We start from the raw sequence: 25,388 nt of genomic DNA, 5'->3' as shown, positions 1-25,388 counted from the left end.
CACCAGTCAGGTACAAGTGGAATTCAGTGAGACCACAATATGCAAAAATATGTTAACACACACACACCCCTCAGACTTCTTTTGTCAGTCTTACCCTGACTAGACCTGCTCATCCGAGTCTTCTGTTCAGATGTGAAGCCTACCTTTTCGCAGAGTGTGAGGGCTCTGCTCAGTGGACAGCTGCGACGTGGGAGCAGGCGGCTGTTGTGCAGTGCCACATGATGTCACGTGACCACAGACCGGGCTACCTTTCTGCCCAGACATAGGAGAGAGCTCCTTGGTTTTTAATGTGCTAAAAAGGAACAAAAAGTTGAACAAGAAGAAGCAGTTGTGAGCCCTGTTTTGTGAAGGGCACTTCTTGCAAACACACTTAGCTCCCACCCCTCAGCTGGATAAGCCAATGATGCTTGCAAAGCAAAGCGTTTTTATGCCCTGCTCTCCAACACACACCCAAAGTAACAGACAAACTTGCATTTCCACCTACAAAGCAGACTGAGCATGACTAGAGCATGAATGGAACTGCAGTCCTCACAGCCACTCTGTACACAGCAATGAGGCGAAACAAAATGGAGGGAAGCTGTTTTCCAGTGCTTATCCTGAGCATACATCTGTTACTCATGGGGGAAAGGGGAGGAGTTGGGGTGTCTTGCAGATTAAAACACAAACTTGCTGTTCTGGGATTGTAGCAACAGCTCAAACTTATTTCTTAGGCACCAGCTATTACACTTTGCATGGCCAATCTGCTCCAAGACTCAGCAGAAGAAGCAAAGGTCTAGCGCATACTGGAGCTGAGGCAAGGGGATGGCGAAGGTGGACCCAATAACATGGGGCAAGAAAGATGCTACTCAAGGTAGCTAGCTTAGACCAATGACAAAATGTGGCATTTTAGAACCTGGATAGCAGAAGGAATTAAGGTCTGCCAGGCTGCACTGTGTGCCTCCTGGACCTCTAGATGGCAGTGCACAGTCTGAGTAGTCACTAGACTGGCACTGTGGCCCACAACCCAGGTCAAAATCTCAAAAGCCTTCGCAACTCTGGGGGAAAATGGGGTCACTCTCTGTTCCAAAGAACAGGTAGGATGGACAACAGTCACTAAAGGTCTATCTAAATTACAAAGATATATTGGTGAGGTAGTAATCTATTTGCCATATTTTCCCCAGATTTGGTGAGGAAGCTCTGAATTCTCCATTATAAATTTCTGGGTTCCTCACAGAATTCTCTGGGGAAGCTGGATGACCAGCAAACCCATTTTTAGTTTAACTATAGCTTCAGCTGAGTGCTTCATTTCCAGGCTCCACCTGCTGATACAACTGAAGTTCTCCCTAACAGACCTGCCACAGCATGGAGGGCCTTGTTCCTCTGTGGAGGAGACGTGGATTTTAGGGTCCATTTCTGTGTTCAGAACTCTGGTACGTGGCAAGCAATTGGCTCTCACCCTTCTACTGTGAATGATGCCCTGTCACTATCAAATAAGCAATTATTTACCTAATGAGCCCGGCTCCTTTGTCTCTGGCACAGGTGCAGCTGACCCAGGGGGGAGAGACTGACATAGGGGAGCTGTAAGGAGTGCCAGGAGGATCGAGTGTGGATAAGGTGAGGGGGGGTTTCATGTAAACAGAGGAGAGGTTAGTCTCATGACCATGCAACTCTGTGAGGGAACTTTGCTTAGGGAGGTGCAGGAAATACGGCTTAGGGTTAGAGTTAATGTCAAGTTGCTGGGGGTAGGGGGAGGAAGAAGAGGAGGAGGAAGAAGACGGGGGAGGCAGAGTTTGGCTGCATCCTGACCACCGGTACAGTGGCAAGGAAGGCTCAGGTCTAGTGCATGGGCCAATCCTGGAGTGGTAATGGTGGAAGGATGGGTAGCAAGGGTACGGGGGAGGCTTGTCTTCCTCAGGGGATGGGTAGATGTAACAGGAATCCGACCAACTAGACGACACACCATCCGTGCTGCAAATGTCCAAAACAACAAAACAAAAAGAAAAAAAGCAGAGAGCATTTGTACAGGGAGGAACTGAGCAGGAGTTCTGAATACAGCCCAAAGCAAAAGGGGATGGGGGAAAGCAACAACTCAAAAGAGTCAAGGGAAAAAAGGAGCTCCCAAACTGCACAGCGGCTGGAGCAGAGGCTCCCACTTTCCTGAGATGAAAGCGACAGGCTTGGCTTCTGCTTTCTCTCCCATAAGCCATCCATTTTGAAATTCACAGCATGTGCTGGAAACCAGAAGCTAGGCCTGTTCAAGGCTGCCTTCTTTGCAGGTTGACTCAAAGACTCAAACATCTCTCAAAATGTTGACTGGGAAAGCAGGAATACATTTTAAGGTACCTGTTGTCGTGAGTGTTTCTTTCTTGGCAGAGGGGAGGGGATATTTTCAATAGGTCGTTTTCTTCCCACATAGAGAAAATGGAAGCTGTGGGTTGGCCTGGTCCCCGTACTTGGTAAAGTTGAGGAGAAAATCAGGTCTCAGGCCCCTTCAGTGCCAAGGCTTGGGCCACTTAAGGGTTCACTGTCCAAGGGAGCATGTGCCTTCTCCTGCATCAGAAGTTTTATGCTTCAAGGGTGATAAACCTCAGACTAGAGGCCCAGGTTCATCATCCTGTAACTCTGGGGCAAATTAACTCATCACAAAACATACAAGTGGCTCACAGAGCACAAACAGAAAAATATGATGCCCAATTATTTGAAAGTGAGGCCCAATTATTTGAAAGTGAGGCATAGTAGGTACAATACTAGGTAGAGAGCTACCAAGCTAAGGAAAGGCAAGGCAGGAAGGACAAGAGAAAACAGCAGGAGTATGTACTGAAATGCACAGCCAGGCAAGCACCAAAGTTGGCAAAGTTACTCCTGGACTTCTTGTAAAGTGTTAAGTATGCAGTTGCTGGTAAGGGATACCCTGGCCCCAAAGAAGCACGAAAGCATGGAATTGGGGTCGAATGAAGTTGCATGTCCTCATCTCAAGGGTGCAGCTTTGCCCCCCCCCCATCCTTTCCCAGGCTCATGTGGGTTCGTAACAGAGCAGCACAGATGCAGGCATCAAAAATTCTCATTTCAAGAAGGGAAAGGAGAAGAGAAACGAGGCATACTTTAACTGGCAACGCAGAGGAGCTTAAATGTAGGTAGCTACCAGGATGATGCTACCTCAGAGCTGATAACCACATTTCCCTTCTTAGTTGCTGTTATGAGGAAGCATCTCCTCAGTTCATCTCCAGCCATCTCCAATAATTGTCACAGATAATTCACCAGAGATAATGACAACTCTACCACAGGATACCTCTTGCAGAGCATGGGGTAAAAAATTAATTCACTCCAGGGAAAATGCAGGGGAAAAAAACCCTTTAAAAGTAGACACACACTGTGTGTGTGCATGCAATGTGGAGTAAAAGGAATGGGCTGTAGGAATTTAATGCATTGCAGCCACACTAATAAAAAAAAAGGGAATATGCTGTAGATACCCCAAGACTTTCCCAAAACTTGACAATTTAATAGAATGGAACGAGTCAGGCAAAATTGTAGCAACAATCTGAAGGCAGGGCTCAATGCCTCAGGACACTGCATTTGAGAAAGAACCAGGAAGATCACAGTGAATCAAGGGGGGGGGGGACAGGCAGCTGCAAATGATGGCTCCTGCAGAGCAGGATAAACCGTGGCAAGTGCTGGATTGCACAGGTTAGATTTTGTGCAAATCTCTCCCTCTGTAATAAAACAAAAAGGTGAGAGGTGCAGATTTTGTGAGCATTTCATTACTACCTTTTCCCTGCATGGCTTGTTTCTTGTGTGTGATCTTTCCCTACCCTGCAGTTTCTAGCAAGCATGCTGACATGCAATACATTGACCATCCAATTTCATACTTGCTTTTAGCAGAGAGCACATTTACGACAGAAGCACAGACCAGAAGCATACACATGATGTCACGTGGATAACCCTAATCTCTGCACGTGTGACTATGGCGAACATGAGAAGTTCTGTCTGGGAGACCCACTTACCATAAAGCTGATCCTACAAATGAATCCAGAGCACAAAATAACGTGTATTGGAATTCATACATTGACAAAACTAGGGAGTAAAAAAACAAAACACCGCAAATGGATGCAGAGGGGCTGCAATGAAATCAAGTACATCCAAGTACAGATAAATCTCAAGTAAACTGAAGTAGTGTTTGGGATAGTCCATAATGAAGCTAACAGGACTGGCATCAAAGCATAGGCATACAAAATACTGGATCAATATCAACTACTATTACATGCTGCAGCTGTCCCAAATGGGGCTATTCTAGCAAGAGAGGGAAAGAAATACTTCTTTACCAAATGCATAATTAGTATGTGGAACTGCTTGCCACAGGATGTTGTAATGGCACCTGGCCATGTATAAAAGGAGATTGGACAGATTTATGGAAGAAAGATCCATCACAGGTTACAAGTCATGAGAGGTAGCCAGTCTCCAAATGCCATACGCAAGGGAGTGGCCACAGGATAAAAGTAGCTAGCTCTCTGTGTTCTTCCAGAGGGATCTGGTGGGCCATTGTGAGATACAGGAAGCTGGTCTAGATACGCCCTAGGTCTGATCCAGCAGGGCACTTAAGTTCTTATGAAACAGGAGCTACCCATCCTCTGCAGTGTCCCATGAGCAGGAAAGAAGCAGGTGTGTGCAAATCTAGTAAAGAAGGCTGCTTTCTCTTATGTTCTCAGTGCCAGTCTCCTCTGCAATTTAACATGGCCTATGTGGCTGTGGCAACTCAGTTGTTTGGCTCTATCAGGCTGCTGCGCTTATGGGTACACTGACTGCTGGTTTGCTTCCAGGCACAATTCAAGATGCTGGTTTAACAAATCAGCTTAGGGCCAGGATAACTGAAGGGCTGCCTCCTTCCAGATAGTTCTGTTCATCCCTTAAGCCCATTTGAGGGAGCCCTTTTATGTGGAGGCCCATTGAGGGAGACTAGATGGGTGGCTACCAGGTGTCAGGCAGTACCGCAATGGTGGAATCCTCTCTCTAGTTATTTGAGAGCTGTATTCTCCCTGGAAGTTTTTTGGTGGGGACAAAAATGTACTTATTTTGGATGGAATTTTATTAATTAGATACTATTTTATGTCTTACTGCTGATTTTATGCTGTTGCTTGATGTAATTTTAATAATTTTACTGGTTAATTTTATTCTGTTGCTTGCAACGTATTGCTACTGCTTGTATAATTGGCTTTATTCTCCTTTGCTTCCCCCCCATTCATTTATATATCATATCCCTAACTCCACCTCTCTTTCCTTAAGACGACCCAAAGCAGCTTTTTTCCCCCCTGCACAATGATTTGTCTATTGTGGTTTTATGATATTTTTATTGTTATTTATGATTTTATTGTTAACGGCCTTGGATGTTGTCCCCCGACATTGTGGGGGTGGGAAGACAGCGTATAACAGCCCTGCTGGATCAGGCTAAAGGCTCGCCTAGTCCAGCTTCCCGTACCTCGCATTGGCCCTCCAGATGCTTCAGAGATAACAAGAGACCTGCATCCTGTTGCCACTCCCTTGCACCTAGCCTTCTGAGGTAGCTTCTAAAACCAGAAGATTGCACATACCCATCACTGTTTGGAAACTGTCATGGATTTTTCTTCTAGAATCTGTCCAATCCTCTTTTAAAAGCATCGAGGCCAGTCATGATCACCACATCCTGTGGCAAGTAGTTCCACATGATGTGGTGATGCTGGGTAATTCCATGCTGGGTAAAGAAATATTTTCTTTCCTTAAATAAGTGATAATAAATAATAAACTAAACATCTTTTGAGGAGACGATTTGCCTTTTGCTTGCATTCAGTTGGTCCTGGGATGGATCATTATTTTGTGCTTGAATTCTCTCTCTCTCTCTCTCTCTCTCTCTCTCTCTCTCTCTCTCTCTCTCTCACACACACACACACACACACACACACACGTACGTGTGCTCGCACAGCTGAAGCAAAACTGAGGAGGGCCCATGCAGGAGTGGAAGTGGCAGATGTGTTCACATAGAGACTCTGGAACCACAGAACGCAATGGCAGCAATTCACACTGCCCACAGCACTTACCTTGCCCATTCAGCCCCTGGTGGGAAACCGAAGCTAGTTGGAGTAGGGGAGGGAGTAGCTGAAATGTCAAGAGATTGCTCAGGAATTGGTGACTGAGGAGTAGCAGCAAGATCAGAAGGCGGAGCAGGGGGCTGCATGGCAGGAGGGGTGGAGGATGCCTTACGAACTATGGAGGTGCCTCTGCGAGCCACCCAAGAGGTGTCCATCACCCGGACGCCCATGCTATGGGGGGGAACACAGAGATACTCCCTTACCACCTTGGAAGCAATGTTCAGAGCATAAAACAAACACACACACTACGGGGAGGGGAGGGGGAAAGAGGGGTATCATCTAGGATACAAATCATCAGCAGACTCCCTCTTGGGATGGCATAAACAGCCAGGGTGACACACAGGGAGCCAACACCAGCCCTGAACTTAAAAACAGAGGCTTCGTCTAGCCAGAGAGAGATCACATGCTTTAAAAGTCCACTGAAAGGAACACAGTAATTGCCCCTCTGAAAGTCCAGGGAAGTTGGCCTTGCTCCCCCCTCCATGAAGCTCCTTCCAAAGATACCTTTGCCATCCTAGGTCTGGTTGCCCCAGTTGTTTGGAGGAGGGGATGGAAAGTTTGGCCACTGTTGAAAATATTTCTCAGCCAGAGCAATCCGGTGCCTTTGCAGAGAGAAAGCTAGCACAATATTCAGGGCTGTGTTTGTTTGGATCAAAACTGCTGAAACACCCAACAGCTGCCTGCAAAGGCAGCTTCAAAAGCAACAGTCTTATCAAGGTTGGCAAAGCTTCACAATCGAAGGAAGGTTTGCCTGAGCAGCAGCTAGAATAAGAAGCCGCAGGAAGGTTATTTTCTAAAGACCCACAACCTTGAAGATAGGACGTACACTGAAACTTGAATTTGCGGGGGGTGGGGGGTGGGGGGGTGGGAGTGGAGAATACAACTTGTCAACCTGCAGCTATGACACCTGCTGTTATTTTCCAAAGAGGAAATATGATGTTCTCTGCATTACAGAGCAACTGCTGCAAAAGAGGGAACTCCTGCAAGGCAAGGAGGGGGCAACAGTGGTGAAGCTCATACTTGCACACACAAGGTCCCGGCTTCAATCTCCAGCTTCAGGACCTCTGGCAGCAGAGCCAGGAAAGACCTCTGTCTAAGACACTGGGGAGCCTCTGCCAGTCACAGCACACTAGGTATGAGACCAGCTCTGTCAAAGGGTACTCCAGACGGGCTCCAGTCTGACTGTCCTCAGCGAGGACAGTCTTCAACTCTGGCATGCCACGGCACTAAGGGTGGCAAATGAAGGTCTTCAGCTGGCAAGTCTAGGGGCTCTACCGGCACTGAGTGGGTCTTGACACTGAAAAGAGGAATGGTTCAAGAGCTGCCCAGAGGATACCATACCTTTGGATTTTCCTAAGGCTGCATGGATAGAAACATACAGATATTAGTGTAACAGAAACTAAGGCCAAACGCCAATCCTCCTGGGTTAGGGTGGCTGCCTTTGGGAAAGGGGCTGAGAAACCCAAGGCTGCAGCTTAGTAGAAGCATGGGAATTAGTCATTCAGATGCAGAGAAGCACATCACTAGGCTGAAAAGCAGGACAGTCAGTAAAAGAAAGAACCAGAGGAAACTAAGGGGTTTTGCGGAAGCTGCAGCATTTGCTTTGGAGCAAGGGTGTGTGTGGTCAGGGAGAAAAGCAGATCTGGAGATGTGCGTGTTGAGACTTCCATGCAATTTTTCTCCAAGATCAATGGGATGGGGTTAGGCACTGTAAACTAGAGGTGGTATTTGATATATGGAGATTATTAGATACCAGTACATGCAGAAAAAAGCCCATTCCTTCAAAAGCTGACTTACTTTACAGTGGCTTCCTAGTTAATCTGTACTAAGATAATTCTATATTTTCCTACCTGTGTTCTTCTGCCATGGCTCCTCTATGATAAACGAAAAATACCCAAATGTTACTTTCCCTCCATCACACTTTTATTCTACTTCCCCAAGCACAGCTACCTGACACAGCCTTGTATGGAGGGCTACAGAGTCTCTCCACATATCAGGCAGAAAGGTAAATTAACATAAGAAGTGTTTTCAAAGGGCTAGCACAGCCAAACAAAAGGTCTTCTAATGTCTTCAGATGCTGCTCTGGCTATTGTCTGAGAGAGTCTTCAGGGACGGGCTTTACTTCCAGGGTACTGGTCACAGGAGGGGAAATGAGCTCTTAATGCATGCTAGGCAGTGCCCAAGCTGGTAAGATCTTTGCACGTTCAAGCAAAGTAAAAAGGGCATTCATTTTCTCAACTGAAAGAACTTAAGTAAAAACTGAAAATTTATTCACTGATTTAAAGCTCACAACTCTACCATTATCCACTATGATTATTGGAATTAAAGCTTGATTAATTAAAGCTTGAATGGTAACTTAACATTCATCCTAAACAACTGTTGGAGGTAACACCAGCAAAGGTCGCAAGTATTGACACTTTGGGAGAACTGACAGGGATGCAGGCTACGGGTTCATGCCATTTCCTTCTTCCCCAAAGAAAATCTGACAAAAAGAAATCTACAGATGACCTTTTCCATTTGTATGCAAAGCTAGTGGACATGGCAACATAACACTATTGGGGATTTTTAACATTAAGAAGCACAGGCAACTGAAGGGGATTCTGCCCTGGTGCCCATTCCCATTAAAAAGAATGGCTGGAATAATTTTTAAACGCTCTAACCATGTGCTGATTAAATAGGTGTTCCCAACAGAATCAGCACTCATTGTCTATTAGAGTCCATCTGGTTGGGTCACTGAAATATTGCCCCTGCTGTGCAGGAACTGCGAACAGAATTTATTTTATTTATTTCCAGTACCCTGCAGAACAGTAAACCCCATACTGTTATGGTAACATAAAGGATCCCAGTGTTTGGTGAATTTCAGTATGCCTTTTAATCACGAATCTTTCATGATACTGATGGGGCGTGAACTTGTTTATTTTTAAATGCACTTTGGCTGTAATCCTATACATACTTCCCTGGGAGTAAGCTCTACTGAACACAGCGGGTCTGATTTCTGAGTAGATATGCATAGGATTACACTTTGAGGCTAGGATATTTTATTAAAATTGGAAGTTTTCAATATTCCAAATTATGCCAAAAAGAGTTGGCTTTCTTTCTATGTTAAAACTTTCAAATATAATAAGTAAAAACTTCACTGGAAAAAGGAGCATCATTCTCCTTCTATCTTCAGAATGATCAAATAAAGACCTTTTCTTATGTTGCGTAATAGGTATTTCATCAACTAATTAACTAATGAATTAGTCAGACACATAAAAATCTATACAGTTGACCACTCTGATAAAGATACATGTATCCATGTGGGCATAAACCAAGTATTTCCAATAAGTACTGTTGGCATCATCTTAACAGTTTTACTTATTCACTCTTTACGGTCAAAACCGGCACCAGATTTTCAATGTATGAAAAACTCAGCTATAGAAGCAGCACTGCCTTGGAGTACATCACACAGTCTTTGCTCCCAGTGTATCACTTCCTTTACCAGAGGGATAACTTCATCCTTGAGGGTGGGGAAGATGCTAGCAAGCATCAATCTACCCATACTGACTGCTTGAATACCCTGGAGAAGAACTATGCATAATGGCTTTTATTCAGTAATGAATGTTCAGCAATACCCATAGACTAAGGAAGGCAGGGTCTGCCAGAAGGAAGTCAGGAAGTTGCTGCCCCTCCACACTGTCCCACAGTCAAACCCATGGCTCTCAAAAGCTGCCAGTGCTTTTGACTATCCAAAACTCAGCCCTTCACAAGTAAAAGTTCTGCATGTACCAACAGAACATGGAGGTGCTGCTTCCCTATTGTTCTTCCCCTGTTCCCTTATTGCAGCAGGGGAACAAGCACTAAGAACTTACTTAGAGAATCTGACATACACTATCAGCTTTTGCATAGCCTGGTGAACTCCCATGCTACCTTGAATTGCCACAGCATCTGGAGTCAACAGGAGCATATAGGCTTGTGGCGGTCATGTGTACATTTTTAGCCACAGTTGCATTGCTCACTCTCTCTCTCTCTCTCTCTCTCTCTCTCTCTCTCTCTCTCTCTCTCGTGTGGAAGTGCTCTTTGATGGGCAACAGAAGCAGGACAAGTTGTGATGGCAGACTGTCAGTCATAGAAGACACAGCCTTGGGAACCTCCTGCTACAATCCTCTGTGTTTTCTACAAGGGTAGTTTTGGATAAAAAGAACTGTGTCAAAATAGTCATTAGGTAGATAACAACTGGAAGCTATCACTCTAAGGGCGCAATCCTAACCTTTGCTGGAGCAGGCAAGCCAGGAGGCTTGTGCTGTATCCAACACAGGTTTGTTGGCTGCAGCAGCTCAGACACGGGCAAGGGGAAGCTCTTCCCCTTACCCGTGGGTGAGGGCTGCGTGTCCCAATGGGTCTCCTTGGACCTGTGCCACCTCTGCAGGTAGCGCAAGTCCGAGGAGAATGGAGCAGCTGGAAGCTGCTCCGTTCACCCCGGTGATGGGGGTTGGGATCCGGCATAACTGCCCCACCCCCGGCTCCCAGCGCACCCGCCCATGGGCCCGCCCTGAAACGCCCCCTCCCCATTTGAATGCGCCGACGTGGCTCCCGTCTAAGGAGGAGCAAACGTGCTTTACGGCATGTTTGTGACTCCTTCGGGGCACCTATACCAGCATAAGTGCTGATTAGGATTGCGCCCTAATTTCTTACAAAGTGACTGCAAACCCCCAAAGGCCAACTGATCGCCTTTGGGATACATTTATAGCACTGATCAGCAAATGTACATTAACACAGATCTCACCTTGGACAAGTTCCATGTTGGGCCTACCAGGGTCAAGTGAGGGTAAGCAGAACTACTGACTCACACTCTCAGCTGTGAGATCCCTGAACTGGTTTACCAGCAACAAATCCTTCTCACGTTGTGATGTGGGCTAAAGCATCCAACAGTTACCCAGCTAACGGGGGCCAGGTGCAGAAAGGAAGAAGTCAGGTGCAACAACCTGCTTCCTTTTAAAGAGGCCACAAACTAGATGCCTGGAGTTGAGGAGGAACTCAGGAGTAGGGTGAGATGTCTGTGACAAGGCAGTGAGGCGTTCGCACTCCTAGAAAACACGGAAGCTACTTCCACCAGGCTAGCACAGCTCTTTTCAGCTTGCACCCCATGGTTTGCTCCCCCTCCTCTTCCCACCAGCAAAGCAAAAGTGCCCCCTACCCATCCTTCTTGTAGAACTCCAGCATCATGTTGTCAGTGGCCACACTGAGCGGTCGCCGGGTCTGATCCGGATGCTTGCGGTCAGCATGGTCCATATCCGGAGAGGGCATGGAATTGTAATTTGCGTTGTGGTTCACATGTACAGGACTGCCATAGTTTCCCGTCAAGTTGAATTCAATATCTAATTAGAGAAAGCAAATGGCCAAGTGTTGCTTGGTAGTCTACACAACCCCTTAGAACCAAAGCACACGGGCCTGGCAAGGATAAGATAACTATCTAACCCCCACCTTGGCAGGAGACATTCTTCACCAGACACACATATCTATGCTCTTAATGCGGATGCGCATCCTTGCAGGCCTACATGGGACTTTCCATTATCTTTAGTGAGGAGGAGTAATTGTTCCTCTTCATGCCAACATAATCTCTTTTCTAGGGGCTGCTTGCTGGCATTTCTTCCTGTATCTTTTTAAATTCTTGGCCTTTTTAGGACAAGCAACCATTTACTTATTTAGCTATATAAACAACTTTGTGCACTTTTTTGTTGAAAAGTAGTACAGAAACATCAATAATATTAATAGTGCCATACATATTATTATTAATAGTAGTAGTAGTGCCATATAAATTGGGTTAAGGTCAGAGGGTCCCAAATTGGGGCATCATGACGCCCCAGTCAGATAAGCCCTGCCTTCCCCTTTAAGGGGCAGGGCGATGGCAAAGTGATCCAATCACCATGATCATGTCAGTTTTTTCCACTTAGCTGTGGTAGTGCCAGCCCTCCGAAGGGTCCGGGAAACCCATGAACCCCTCTTCAGGGCTTCCTGCATCTCCAAATTGCTGTAAATAGTGAAAACTGGTCACTTCCAATTTGGCGATAAAAACTGGAAATGGCTGTTTTTCACTATTTACAGCAGTTTAGAGGTACAGGCGGCCCTGCAGAGGGGTCCATGGGCTCTCTGGAGCCTCTGGAGGGCCAGTATTACCACAGGTTAGTGTAAAAAAACCCTTTTGTCCCTTGTAGTACCATAATAATGGCAATTGTGTTGTGCCTCCCCCGCAAATACCAGTTCCCAAACTCTCTTGGCCAAGGCTATAAACTGGGACCCCTAGATGCATGTTGGAATCACTAATTTGTGAGTGGTGATAGGAATCCAAACCCTGGTCTTCAGAGTCATAGGCTTAGATGCTTTGACCTAGCTAACCCTAGGCGGAATGTGAGCCACCACAGAAGGAAACAAAAATGGCAGAGAAGAATGCTAAGAAGAGGCAAGTAAGAACAGGCTCTACAAGTGACAGATCTAGAGTCTGGTCATCCCCAGGATGATGGGGATGACCAGACTTGCTTTGTGTGTGGTGATTAGAATACAACAAATACACATCAGCAACATATAAAAAATTAAATTGTCCTACCTCCCGGAAAGAACCAATCTGCATGTTGGATAAGAGGCTCAATAATTGCAACAATCTGTAGGGACACAGTTGCCATCATCTCTGTGATATTTCTGGAACAAAAGGGGAGGGGAAAAAAAAGATGAGTCCAGGTTCAGGGGCAGAGCCAGCTAAGGGCAAGAACGGTCAACACAAGTAACTGGATCACAGGGCTAATCACAGACCGGATCACAGACTAATTCTATGCCAGTGATTCCCAACCTTTTGGAGCCTGCAGATCACTGAGGCAAACACTGGAATCATCGTGGACCACCTGCAACTCCCCACCCCCTGTATGCAAAAAATAGAGGTGTTTGTTTCTGGTGAGTATGAGAGGATTGCAGTCTAAGTCTTACACAGCTGCACAATGGGCTTACTTCTGAGTAAAATAAATAGAACCAATTTCAAACACTTCTAGTAATATTGTAACTAGAGAAGATTTATTAGGGATTTATTATTTCTAGAAGAGGTGTGGGTTGCTGCTTTTGTTGCTGGCTGTGGATAGTCTGATCTTTGCCCTCTCTGGTGCTTTGTAGGAGACCATCTCCCGAGCAAGCACTTCCCCATGGACTATCAGAGATGGTGGAGACTGGACTGCCCGCAGCCACAGCTGACACTTCAATGCCGGCTGTGGGCGGTCCGTTCTGTGCCCTCTCTGGTAGTCCATGGTGGGGATCACTCGCTCAGTGAGACACTGGACGTGATGGAATGCAATCCCCCCCCGAGATCTCATAGACCATTTCTCAGGGTGTCACGGACCACAGGTTGGGAACCAGTGCTCAATGCCCTACTGTAGTGCTCTCTTCCATATATTTAATACATTTATACTCTCACAGTGTAAAACATTTCTAGGTGGCTCATCTATTCTAGATAATAAAAGCACAAATTAATGGGTAACGAAAATAGAAGTCAAAACCATAACAGATAAGACAAGATCAAAACTGTGGCATTGAAATGACTACGAAAAGTCACGTATCAGCCACAGTGCAACACTGCTTCGTGCCCAGAGCCTTGTGTCCCCTCTTCCCATTCCAGTTGCAGAAGACTGATTTCAGAAGCCCCAAAGTCTGTGAAAAAGTGGATGCTCTTCTGGTTGCTTTTCCAGGCACGTTCAGGATGAATCACAAAGAGAACAGGATAGACTAGTCACTGCCTTTGTTCACTGCTGACTCATGCTGAAGACAATTGTGTGTCTTGGGATGATGATTCCATTAATCATAGGTTAAAATCGTGGAGCTTTAAATCAGATCTCAGAACCTCGGAAATGGTATGCAGGACTGATTGCAATGGACGCAGCTTCTATCACGTAATGCTGCTGGGCAGCCTCCATTCACTTCAACAGTGCTTGCATGCCAAGAAAGCAAATACAGAGGGAAAAATGTAAGTAGCCCTTAGAAACCTGAAAAGGTTTAAGAGGGATTTCTGCACCCAGCCAGCCAGCCATCTATCCATCACATGTGCTCGTGTTGCTCTTGAAAAAGTAACTTGAAAGAGTATTCCTGTTTTGCCCCTGCTCTCTCTCAATTCCTATCCCAAACTATGGCAACTCTAAGGATATGAAAACTTTCCAATTTTGCAAACTGATCAAAGCATGCACATGAAATAGGTGCTTTCAAAATGTATATAAGAGAATCCAGGCCTAGGGATTCGTACTGACAGAATGTGTCACTTTTAAAATAGGAGTTCTGGTACTTGGTTCCTTACCCTTCTGCCTGGGGCCAAAGGAGATTGGGCCCCAGCACAATTGCTATGTTGCTTGGAGTCATTTTGTTTGCATCCTGGTATTCTGTTAGGTATGCAAGGAATTTGACCAGGTACCTGCAAGAGACATTCAGAAGACACAGAGTTCAACCAAGAGAGATGGGGTAGAGCATCTGCTGCTTGGGCTACAAGTGCATCATGGCTAGCCTCACCTGCAAAGGCATTGCCATGGCAAACACCCTGCCCACTTCAAACATACTCATTTGTGATTTTCAGGCAAAGTCAATCTTGACCAATATTGTTTGAGCATCAAGGATGACACCGCATAACCTTCTTCTGACATCACCATGAGTAAGATCAGCGGCAAAAGCATAGCCTCATTCTCTCCCTTTTCTCAGAGATGGTTGGTGAATGCTGCAGTTCTCCTTAAGCCCTTCTGTGCAGCTCACTTCCAAATGTCCAAATCCTTTGCACTAAAACCCTCTTTTGGCTTCTCTTCTACTCAATAAGAAAAGAAAAACTTTTGTTTCTAATGCTACCATTGGCTCTGTCACTCTGGATAAGAGTATGGGGCAAGTGGGACTTACTTGGCCACCTAACAAGTATCTTGGCATTACTACCTGTCCTTTTCCAACTGTTAACAATTTAAATTAGCCTTAGGATCAGTGTAGTGGTAAGGCAAGTTGCTCAGTGAGCATATGTGGTCTCCCATACTCAGTCTAGCAGAGAGCATGCCAGATTTTCTTCTCTGTTTTGTCATCCTTTGCGAGAATGATTCCTAAAAACAAGTTTTGAAGGGGAAAAGGATCTGTTGTCTTTTTCAAAGTGACAAACTAGCTTCCTTAGGGTGCACTGCAAAGAGCCAAAGGCATGACAGTGCTGATGTGCTCTGGGTCTTAGTGACTCTATTTAAATGCAAAGACCAACAAATAGCCTTATTCTTTGTGCCAGGAGGCCTATTTTGAACACGGCAAACTTTCAAAGTCAATACAAAATTCTCTCCAAGTGCAGACAACTAGTCTAGTTGGTAGTGGGGGAGAAAAGGGTTTTTACATTACTGAAAAGCAGATAAAAAACTATGAGGCTAGACCAGTGGTGGCTAACCTATGGCACACGTGCCAGACAGGGCACGCAGAGCCCTTTCTGTGGGCACACGTGCTGCTGCCCCAGCTGCCAGGCACAGAGGCTCACAGCCCCTGGGAGGCACCAACATCTGCGTGTCTGCCCTAGAAGGCTGAGGAGCCCACGCGCAGCCACAAAGCCAGCCTCCTCCTGCTTCAGCCGGGGCAAAGGAGGGAGGGGCGAGGCCAAGGGGGGAAAGGAATGGACAGCGGGGGAAGAGGAAGATCAGGCAGCGGGGGGGGGGGCTGATGCCAAAGATTCAGGCGTGCTCCCAAGCCACCCGGGGAGGAGGAAGGCTCTGTGAGGGGACTTTCTCACATCACCCGCCCCTCTGCCCAGCAGCCCAATGGGAGCGCTTCCTCCCTTCTTTGTATGGGGTAAGGCAGGTGGCACACAGGAAGCTGCTGCTGCAGGCTTTGGGGCACCAGCCCTGCATGTGGTGCTGGTCCTGAAGTAAGTCTCATTAAAGTCATTTAGGCTTGTTCCCAGGAAAGCATGGCTAGGATTGCAGCCTGAGAGCCCACTCCTAAGCATGTCTATTCAGAAGTAAGTCCACTGTAGTCAGTGGTGCTTACTCTCAGGAAAACGTGGCTAGGATTGCAGCCTGAGAGCCCACGCCTATGCATGTGTACTCAGAAGTAAGTCCATTGTAGTCAGTGGGGCTTACTCCCAGGAAAGTGAGGGTAGGATTGCAGCCCTAGTCAAAAGAGGGGGGGTTTGCTCCTAGTTTAAGAGCCCAATCCTATGCATGCCTACTCAGGAGTCAGTTCCATTATAGTCAATGGGGCTTGCTCCCAGGAAAGCGTGGCTAGGATTGCAGCCTGAGAGCCCACTCCTATGCATGTCTACTCAGAAGTAAGTCCATTGTAGTCAGTGGGGCTTACTCCCAGGAAAGTGAGAGTAGGATTGCAGCCTGAGGGCGGAGCGCAGACATTCCTGTGGCAGGGTTGGAGAGCAGCTAGGATGGAGGGGAGCATAGCTCACAGCGTGGCATAGCTGGAGGGGATCAGAGCTGGAGGGGAGCAGAGCGCTCAGGCCACAGCACAGGCTTTGCGGCGCCAGCCTTGCACATGCTGCTGGCCCTGCCTTGTTGCCCGCTGGAGTCTCATCTGTAAGAACCTCATACAAAACTAATTTTTATATGATCTTAAAGGTAAACCACAGAATTGCTTCTCCAATCCTATTGGAAAAGAAGTGCATGCAGAATTTCACATAGCTGTGAGTGTTCATGAAATACAACATGATGCAGCCATCCAACTAGGATACTGCTAGCTTAATTAAAAAATAAATGCAATCTTGCACAGTATTACTATTACTGACAGCATTTATATGCTCCCTTGTCCGTAAGGGGCTCACAATGTAAAAAGAAACAAAAGAACACCAGCAGACAGCCACCAGAAAAGACACTGCTGGGGTGCGGAGGACCAGTTACTCACCCCCTGATTAATTAAAGAGGAACACCCACTTACCCAGCATGCAATTGCCCAGCGTGTACAGAATGAGCACAATTACCCAGCATGTAATTAACCTTTAGAACTCCTTGCCACAGGGTGTGGTGATGACATCTAGCCTAGATGCCTTTAAGAGAGGATTGGACAAATTTCTGGAGGAAAAGTCCATCATGGGTTACTAGCCCTGATGGGTATGTGCTACCTCCTTATTATAGATGTGGGCCACTGTGAGATACAGGAGCTGGACTAGATGGCCCATTGACCTGATCCAGCGGGCTCTTCTTATGTTCTTATGTTCCTATGTTCCAGCCGCTCATATAGCCACCCAGCCAGCACTCTGCACAGCACAGGCTGAGGCAAGCAACACAAAGATGTTAATGTATGAGTTATTTTTTCTAAACGAAAACCTCAGTATTCAGGTTAAATTGCCATATTGGCACTTTGTGATAAATAAGTGGGTTTTGGGTTGCAGTTTGGGCACTCGGTCTCTAAAAGGTTTGCTATCACTGGGCTAGACCAACTCTTAAAACTAAAAAGAAAGGTTTTTCTCTAGAAGAAAGACCATGCGAGACAATGGCACATCTGACAAGAAAAGTCTGATGTCTGAATTAATAATTTAAAAGCTGATAGAATTTGAGATATTTTTCTGCAATCCTGCATGTTGGTACTACGGTGAACCAGACAATTCCCAGGTCAGACAAATAACACATATTGAACATTCTCACTGGAAATGGAGATAACTAGACCCCTATTTTGCAAAGGAAGTGGGAAGATTGTCTTGCCAAAAAGAGGTTGACAAACATTAACAAAGCTCCACACTCTCCCAAGTTGCCGCACTGGCATTCCTCAGGCCTCAGTGCTTACTCTCACCCCAGCCAGAATCTTGAAAGGACTGCCTTTTGAGCAAATCTTTTGTCTCCAATCAGGCGCTGGAGACAATCAAGAAGAGCAAAGCAGAAACAAGGAGAAGCAAAAATGTATCCTTCAGCAGCATACACCTGCCTTAGATTGTTGTAGCTGGCCTTGGGCAATTTCTCGAGGGCATTCCACAGGGCCTGAAGCCTCTTGTCTTGATCCTGGATGCTAAAAAGCAAAAAAGAGATAGCTGGGATTAATGCAACTGTAGATCATGAGCAATCCTGAATTTCAGACACAATATACTGAGATTCCCTCTCTGTGACTGAAGCATTGCACCCTCCCTCTCTTGTGCCTGCAATCATAAAAGCAGCAGCAGCACTGACAGAAACAGAGGGAGGCACCTTTCTTGCCCTCCATTAATTCCGTGCTCAAAATCTGTCACAGTGCAGACAGACTGTCACTGCTGGGAAGGTTGCCAGTATCTGTCATTTACCCTCATGGACCACTGCTCCCGTCATGCAATGAAGAATCAGTCGCAATGGGGCTCTTTGCACATTCACTTATCTTGACATGACAATTCCCCTGATCTCACTTCAGCATCTGGATTTATGTACAGGTTCAAGAAGAGATTTGAAAAGTGAAGTGGTCTTGAGGAGCCCACAAAGTCTGGTGAGGTCAGGAGCAATTGACTTGCCTTTTTTGTGTGCGTGCAAAGTGACTAGAGCTGGAATAAAGTTCCCATTTCTAGTCTCATAGAGAAGAGTGATATTTTAAAGTAATGACAAAATAGGACAGAATTTCTTATTTTGCCACAGAGCTTTTATTTCTCCCTTTTTCAGACTACTAGAAGCAGCTCTGACCTGGATAATAAAAAAAAAAAGTATGTTGGGTAAACCATTTAAACAGAATGGCAATTGGTCTGATGAAGGTGTTGAAATAAGCACTTGAGTTAGACCTGGATCCAGGAGAAGTTAGCTTGCCTGAGCACCACTGAAATCCCAATGATTTCAACATGGCTTCAATGCAACTAAGGTTCTCTGGGTTAAGATTTTAGTGTAAGAAACAGAGGAGAGCCAAGTGGGCAACAGGACATTATTTGTGCGACATTACAGAGTCGCTTGTATAGCTTTGGGTTTATTCACATCTCATCAAACTAGCTATTAAGACACCTAGAAAGTGGAGATTCTCAGAGATGGTGGTGGAGAATTCTTATATGGCTTCTGAATTTCCCAAAGGCAAATTACGGCAACATGACTGGACTAGTGTCATATAGTTCTTGCTCTTATGATGCCAGAATTTGGGAGCAACCAAAATGTGGGTCAATCTGATTAGGTAGAAAGTTGAGTTTCAGTCCATACCTATTGCATGATTATTTGGAAGTAAATCCATTGAGTTTAACAGAACCTATTCCCACACTTTAAGAGTCCACATCTTAAGTGGACTCTTGCTGATAAATTTTTTTTTGCTGATTTTTTTTTTGCTGATATTCTAATTATTTTTAATAAGATGGCAAAATGATGTAGGGAAAGCTCAAGACCAAAGGAAAATTCCTTTAAGAACTCACTTTGAAGCTTGAATCCATTCTTCATAGAGTTCAAATGTCATGAGTGGTTCTGGCAGCTCCCGGAGATAGGACTTCAGTGCCCCTAAGCACAAGACACAGAATCACAGAACTTGCATCCTCAGAGTAGAATGACCTTTCTCAGTTCTAATAGACAGATTTTCCTGTTGGCCTTCCTTTAGTGGTAGGCAGCACACAACTGATGTTGCTAAAACAGTTTTTAACTAACAAAAGTAGGAACACCACATACAGCACCTACCCAATACTCAGATCATTGTCTATCTACCATCTCCACTTCCTATTGTAACAAAGCTAAAGTACAAATCACTGTAACAAGTGCATAGCTCTCCTGTTTACCCCTGCCTCAATCTCTTCATCCCCTGTCATCTCCCTTGTGTCAAAACAAAGACTGTAAGCCCCTTGGGGCAGGAAGGAGGGAAGATTCCTCCCTCTGTCTTGCCATTCTGCAGAAAAAGTAGTGCAGAGTGATGGTGCCAGACTCCGCTTCGTATCTGGAGCATGGAAGCTCCTCCTATCTGCTCAGGCTACTGGTGTTCACTATGAAGCTAGGCTGAATGCCAAGAGAGTGAAGCTCTTACCTGCAATGGCATGTGGATCTGCCGAGTACTCCTGAACATCCACAACACAACAGTCAAGAGCTGCCTTGAGCTTCTTTAGTTTGGAGGCTGAGGGAGCCACGCGAAAAAGGCCCTGTAAAGAGGGTTGGGCTTACAAATCCCATGAAACATCGCTACGACAGGACAGAACATTGAGGCTGGTTCTCCCCCACCCCCAAGAACCTGCTGGGCAAGAAGGATGCGCAAAAAGAGCCCAGGTCTTAGTATGAACTGAGACACGGCAGTTGTGTCATACAGACCTCCTCCTGCATGCCGCATTCCAAGAGCATGGTGACACATGCCTCAATAGGAAAGGCAATCTCCCGACCGCTGACAGCGAGATGCTCCTCCAGGGGCTTCCCAAAGGAGGGCTTTTCGATCCAAGCTTCTGTGGAAGGCAGCCCAAATAAGAGGCACAAGAGACAAACATAACAGAGCTGGCTCACCTGCCAGCAAGAGCTCTCAGCAACTCAGTATCACACATGAACTCTTGATGACAAAGCAGTAGAAAGACCTCTGCAAGTTACTGATTTGTCTTCAGAGTATCTTCTATGGGATGTGCATGGAGTCTGGAAAACTCTGTTCACTTTTCCGTGGATTGGTGCACATATCTCACGTACGACTGGAGCTGAGAGCAAGGCCTGACATACAGGGTAACAGTATGTTTGCCAAACAACTGCTTGAGCCACTTGCCTATGAAGTGACTGTGGGTCTACTTTCATACCAAAAGGAATGTGAGGGAAGGAAGCAAAACCCATTTTTCCCCTTGACTTTGAGCAGTTTTCTCTCACGCTGTCAGTACAGGAGCCAAACTGGGGGAAACCTGCTTAAAAGCAATGAGTGCAGCAAAGTAAGGTGGAGCGAAGGGCAGGTTTTGCTTTCCAATCCCACACACTCCTTTTAATGTACACCTCCACTTTATAGTTGGATGGGAGACCACTGGGTGCTGTAGGCTTATACCATAGTCTTTCGAGACTGAAGGTTGCCAACCAACCACTTTATAGAGAGAAACATGTGCTTAACCAACATGGGCTTGCCCCAGAGATTTTGCTTCTGGTATTGAATTTTGAGTGGGGAAAATCTGGAATGGAATGTTTTAACAATCTTCTCTTTTAGGTCTAGACTGGTTTCCCTCAGTTGCAAGTAGGATAAAGTCTAACAAAACTCCTTTTATAAGAACTAGAATATACTAATGTGAAATAGGCTCAAAACACAGATTTCAGGATCTACTGCCACTATAGTTCTGTGAAAACTAATGAGAATACAAATTTACATTATCTATTGATAAAAAATATTGAGGAATTGCTTTCCCAGTTCCTATATGGGAGTGCTCAAAGCAACACACACATTTTTCTATATCTATAAATCTATAAGGTCAGCAAGTAAAAAAACAGAAATGATCCATTTCAAGATAAGAACACCAAAATAAAGTAAACTGACCATCATCTGAGAGAGATGATTTTGCTATAAGGCAACTGGAGAGGCCAAATTCAATGATGTGCCTTTTCTGGGTGATGCTCATGGAGGGCTAAGACTCCCAGAAGAAACAAAACAATAAGAGATGAAACAGGTGTGCCATAATAAACTTTATAATTAAAAACATTAAAAAGTTTAAGATGACTTTTCTCGCTTAGTAGTTCCCGAAGTCCTACTCGGACTTTGGGATCGCAGGTAAGTAGTTGCGGTGGTGGTGCCTGGGGCGTGAGGGTGCCTTAATGGCACCACAGTGATCATGGCACTGTGGAAACCCAGAGGCTTTCTCCTTTACTGGGTGTGTGTGTGTGTGCTGGCCTTGGGGAGGATCTAGGAGGCCCACAGCTCCCTTTGTGGGCCTCCCTGATGTTTGAAATTGCTCCATTTGGGAATCAGAGCGCACTTCCGGTTTTTGCCCAAAAACCAGAAGTACGCTCCACTCTCCAAACATCAGGGAGGCCTGCAAAGGGAGCTGCGGACCTCCCAGACCCTCCCTGAGGCCAGAGCAACCTCCCAGGCAAGGGGGAAGGTCCTTGGGTTTCCACAGCACCGTGATCACTGCTGCTCTGTTGGAACTCCCATTACTGGGTCACTCCCCTTAAGGGGAAATGGCCCAGTTTTGGTTCCCAATGGTGGGTCATGACCCACAACTTTGTTGATAACAAAGAAAGTCTGTTTTTTCAATTCAACTGGCTAGACCAGGGGTGTCCAAACATTTTGGCAGGAGGGCCACATCATCTCTCTGACACTGTGTTGGGGGCTGGGGAAAAAAATAATTAATTTACATTTCAAATTTAAATAAATATACATATATGAATGTATTAGAGATGTAACTTACATGAATGAATGAAGGTCTTGCAATAGCTCAAGGCCTACAAAAGGTCTTGCACAAAGCAAGACCAGCCTTTCCTTCACTGCCACTGCTGCATCACAGACGTGAAACAGCAAGTAGTGGAGGGAGCCCTTGTCCCACAGCTCAGGTGAGAGGTTGAACAGTTGTCCTCACACTGAGAGCAGTTGCATCAGGCCAACATGGGCTCCAGCAAGTCTCTGGAGGGCCAGAGGCTCACTGGAGACTGGGGGCTCCCTGTGGGCCAGATTGGGAGCCCCCAAGGGCCGCAAGTGGCCCTCGGGCCAGGGTTTGGACACCCCTGGGCTAGACAAAGAGAAACATTTTGCTCAGCTTGAGCAATCTGGATTCTTCTACAGACAGAAAAGACCCTTGCTCTGGAGAAAGTCTAGAGGTGTCTCAACCAATGTTCACAATGGGTCCATAGTAGTTTGCAAACCATTAGTGGAGTCTTTGAGAAGTTTAGAGTTGGCCCAAGTGAGCCCCAGGATTTCACAACAAGGAGATGGAAGTGGTCTTTAGGATATTCTCATTCGTAGTATTCTGACTGAGTATCCTTCCCACTTTTTTTGCTTTTAAAGACTGCTAGCTGTTCATTGTCCAACTGCTGCTGTTGGCCTGTGCAGTAAATTGGAGAATGAAGATCAGAATCTCTTTGTACTTGGATACTCAAGAGCTCCACAGACTGAAAAAAACATATGGGAATCACAGGGCCTCAGCAAGTAGCACTGATGTCTCCTTGTGTAATATATTTACCACTGTCACATATGTAAGCTTCCTCCCGCTCACCCTAATTTACCTTGCTGTGCTTTGATCTGAGGCAATACGTTCTGCAAAAGCGCTAATGACTTCCTGTGGTACTCAGCTTGCACTTCTATTAACTGGAAGAAAGACAAAATAAGGTGCAGCTAGCAAGAATTCACACTCTGCAAATGACTGCGTTTTCACAAGGTAGGGGGGAAGAGGGGAGAGGAAAGGAGTTTAAGAAAAGCCCACACTTCCTGGTACTTACAGTCTGAAAATAATTTGCATAGTCTATCTCTTTGGCCACAAAATTGTACATGTCTGCTGAGAGCTGATCCTGTAGAAAGCACAGAAACAGCACAAGTCATTATGGGAAATAAAACTGTGTTTGTCAAAGTCACTAAGTGGACTGAAGTACTGCAGAGTGCCTTGCCTGTACAGAAATTCAAATATAATCTAAAGTGCACCTAAAATAGCGAGGACTGTAAATTGGATTTGCACATTGAAATTCTTCTTGGTTACGTTAACCAGGAAGAGGCAAAACAGTGTGTGTGTGTGGGGGGGGGGAATTAAGCCTTGACTCTTTCCTCCCAAAGTGATGACATGCTCAGACTAACATAGAAGGTCTCCATGTGCTACCAACATGGGTTTTGCAGTCATCCCTTTGTTGCATCCCCTTAAGGTGAAAGGATCCTTTAGCCAGGTGAAGAGAGGATGAAAGAATTACCCTGCAAATCTCCACTCTGTTTGCTGCCTCTTCCATCTCTTCCCTGAGAGCATCCGCTTTGGCACCTGAAGGCTGCAAATTACTTGCCAAACCTGAAGACTTGGCTGACTGCTGCCACCTACAGGAGAAAGAAGATAAATGACATCAGCTATGTAAGAAGATTCGCACCTACAGGTAGGTAGACCTCTAGTGGGAGGGAAATCACGCTGATCTTTCTTACAGAGGTGAAGGCCTGCTCTGCCCAAGTCAAGGTACAAGCAGGGATATCATAAGAGAAGATGTAAGCATTCATTAGGTCCTTAGCAGAACTGTCCCGAGAAACCAATTAAGCATTAATTCTCAAAACGGAGTTGCCTTTTGTTTTTGCCCATGCCCCAAAGAGAGAGGAGTGACACTTTTGATTCCGAAAAGAACCAATCAGAAATGCTGGCAGAAGAGCGAGATTCAAGGGAAGCAACATGGATCACATATCACATTCAAGACTTTCACAGAATTAAAGTGTGGGGTGAATCCTATCTACCTCATCATCTCTCAGTCAACTGAGGCTCTTCTTTGCCCTCATTCCACCGACAGTCTTACAATTAGTGGTCCACAGCACAACACTTAAGAAAAGGGCTACAGTCTGTACTGACTCCGTTCCCCACCTCTCAACTATGCTGACTCCCAAGCGAACTTCCCATTGTTCAGAAGAAGTTAAGAGTCAAAGCATCATGTTTATTTATTCATATTTATAACTCGACATGCACACCTGACCATGAACCAATTGCTCCAGTCAAGTCCATATTATTAATGGCAAACAGCCAAACTTTCAAATTTCCCAGCATACCTTTTCCATACAGAGCCATACAACTAGGGCTCTGTAAGTCACTTTGTGTGCCCACTGGGAAGAAAAGTGGGATTCAAAATGAATAAATTATATTCATATTCCCAATTTGTAAATTGAAACATAGGTTGATTGCCTAATGTTTGTTCATTAATCTAAAGTAACACAGAATCTCCCATGATGCAAGCATGACCTGTTCAGACACATGCCTAGACAGAGACATGCTCTGAGGACAAGTCATTCCTGGCAATTTTGCCCTGATAAGTAGACTGGTGATGGTACATAAAGCTGCTACGGAAGGCTCTCCAAGACTGGAGAAGGATCCAGGTCTTTCAGAAATTGTTCCACGCATTCAAGGAAACTTCCCTCAAAGCATATGCGCAGTGACGTCAGTGCGGAAACACGCAACCACAGAATCTGGGACATCTACCACTTTCCTTGCTCTGACACACGTAACTTCCACTATTCATTTTGTTAGCCTCTGCTATAACATCTGAAGGGCTTCGCTCCCAGACTGCACTAACAGTGTCCTGTATGACCTTCTCAAAATAATTTTGTGGCTACAGCAAAAAAACTGTTAGACCTCCTAGCACCAATCAGTATCCCTCCTGACTTTTCCAAGGTGATTATGAGTTCTCTGGTACGTGAAAGAACTGACCTATGGCAGCTTTCTTCATGCCGCTGTGCAAAGTGATCAGAGGTGGATTTCAAGATGCACACAGGTCCAGTTGGGAAGAAAACACTCATCATTGAGCTATGAGTGGA

General features: G+C 45.7%; 1 protein-coding gene across 7 annotated transcripts in view; it reads right to left on the bottom strand.

Annotated features, from left to right (window-relative positions):
* Window positions 1-25,388, bottom strand: part of ARHGAP44 (Rho GTPase activating protein 44) — a 114,292-nt gene that overhangs the window by 8,169 nt on the left and 80,735 nt on the right. For 6 of the 7 annotated variants that reach the window (XM_066615066.1, XM_066615063.1, XM_066615064.1 and 3 more), the window contains exons 7-20: window positions 23,801-23,918; window positions 23,342-23,410; window positions 23,129-23,210; window positions 20,267-20,394; window positions 19,989-20,100; window positions 19,393-19,474; window positions 17,973-18,053; window positions 14,401-14,514; window positions 12,679-12,770; window positions 11,272-11,452; window positions 7,946-7,969; window positions 6,045-6,266; window positions 1,486-1,947; window positions 144-292 (exon numbers count right to left, since the gene is read on the bottom strand). In XM_066615066.1, the coding sequence (XP_066471163.1) occupies window positions 144-292; window positions 1,486-1,947; window positions 6,045-6,266; window positions 7,946-7,969; window positions 11,272-11,452; window positions 12,679-12,770; window positions 14,401-14,514; window positions 17,973-18,053; window positions 19,393-19,474; window positions 19,989-20,100; window positions 20,267-20,394; window positions 23,129-23,210; window positions 23,342-23,410; window positions 23,801-23,918 (1,916 nt within the window). The remainder of the gene's footprint in view (window positions 1-143; window positions 293-1,485; window positions 1,948-6,044; window positions 6,267-7,945; window positions 7,970-11,271; window positions 11,453-12,678; window positions 12,771-14,400; window positions 14,515-17,972; window positions 18,054-19,392; window positions 19,475-19,988; window positions 20,101-20,266; window positions 20,395-23,128; window positions 23,211-23,341; window positions 23,411-23,800; window positions 23,919-25,388) is intronic. The other variant, XM_066615061.1, reaches the window with a different exon arrangement.

Source organism: Tiliqua scincoides, chromosome 2 (genome assembly GCF_035046505.1).
Source record: "Tiliqua scincoides isolate rTilSci1 chromosome 2, rTilSci1.hap2, whole genome shotgun sequence".
In the NCBI taxonomy this organism is placed as follows: domain Eukaryota; kingdom Metazoa; phylum Chordata; class Lepidosauria; order Squamata; family Scincidae; genus Tiliqua; species Tiliqua scincoides.
Note: the sequence above shows the minus strand (reverse complement) of the source record. Positions and strands in the feature narration are given on the sequence as shown.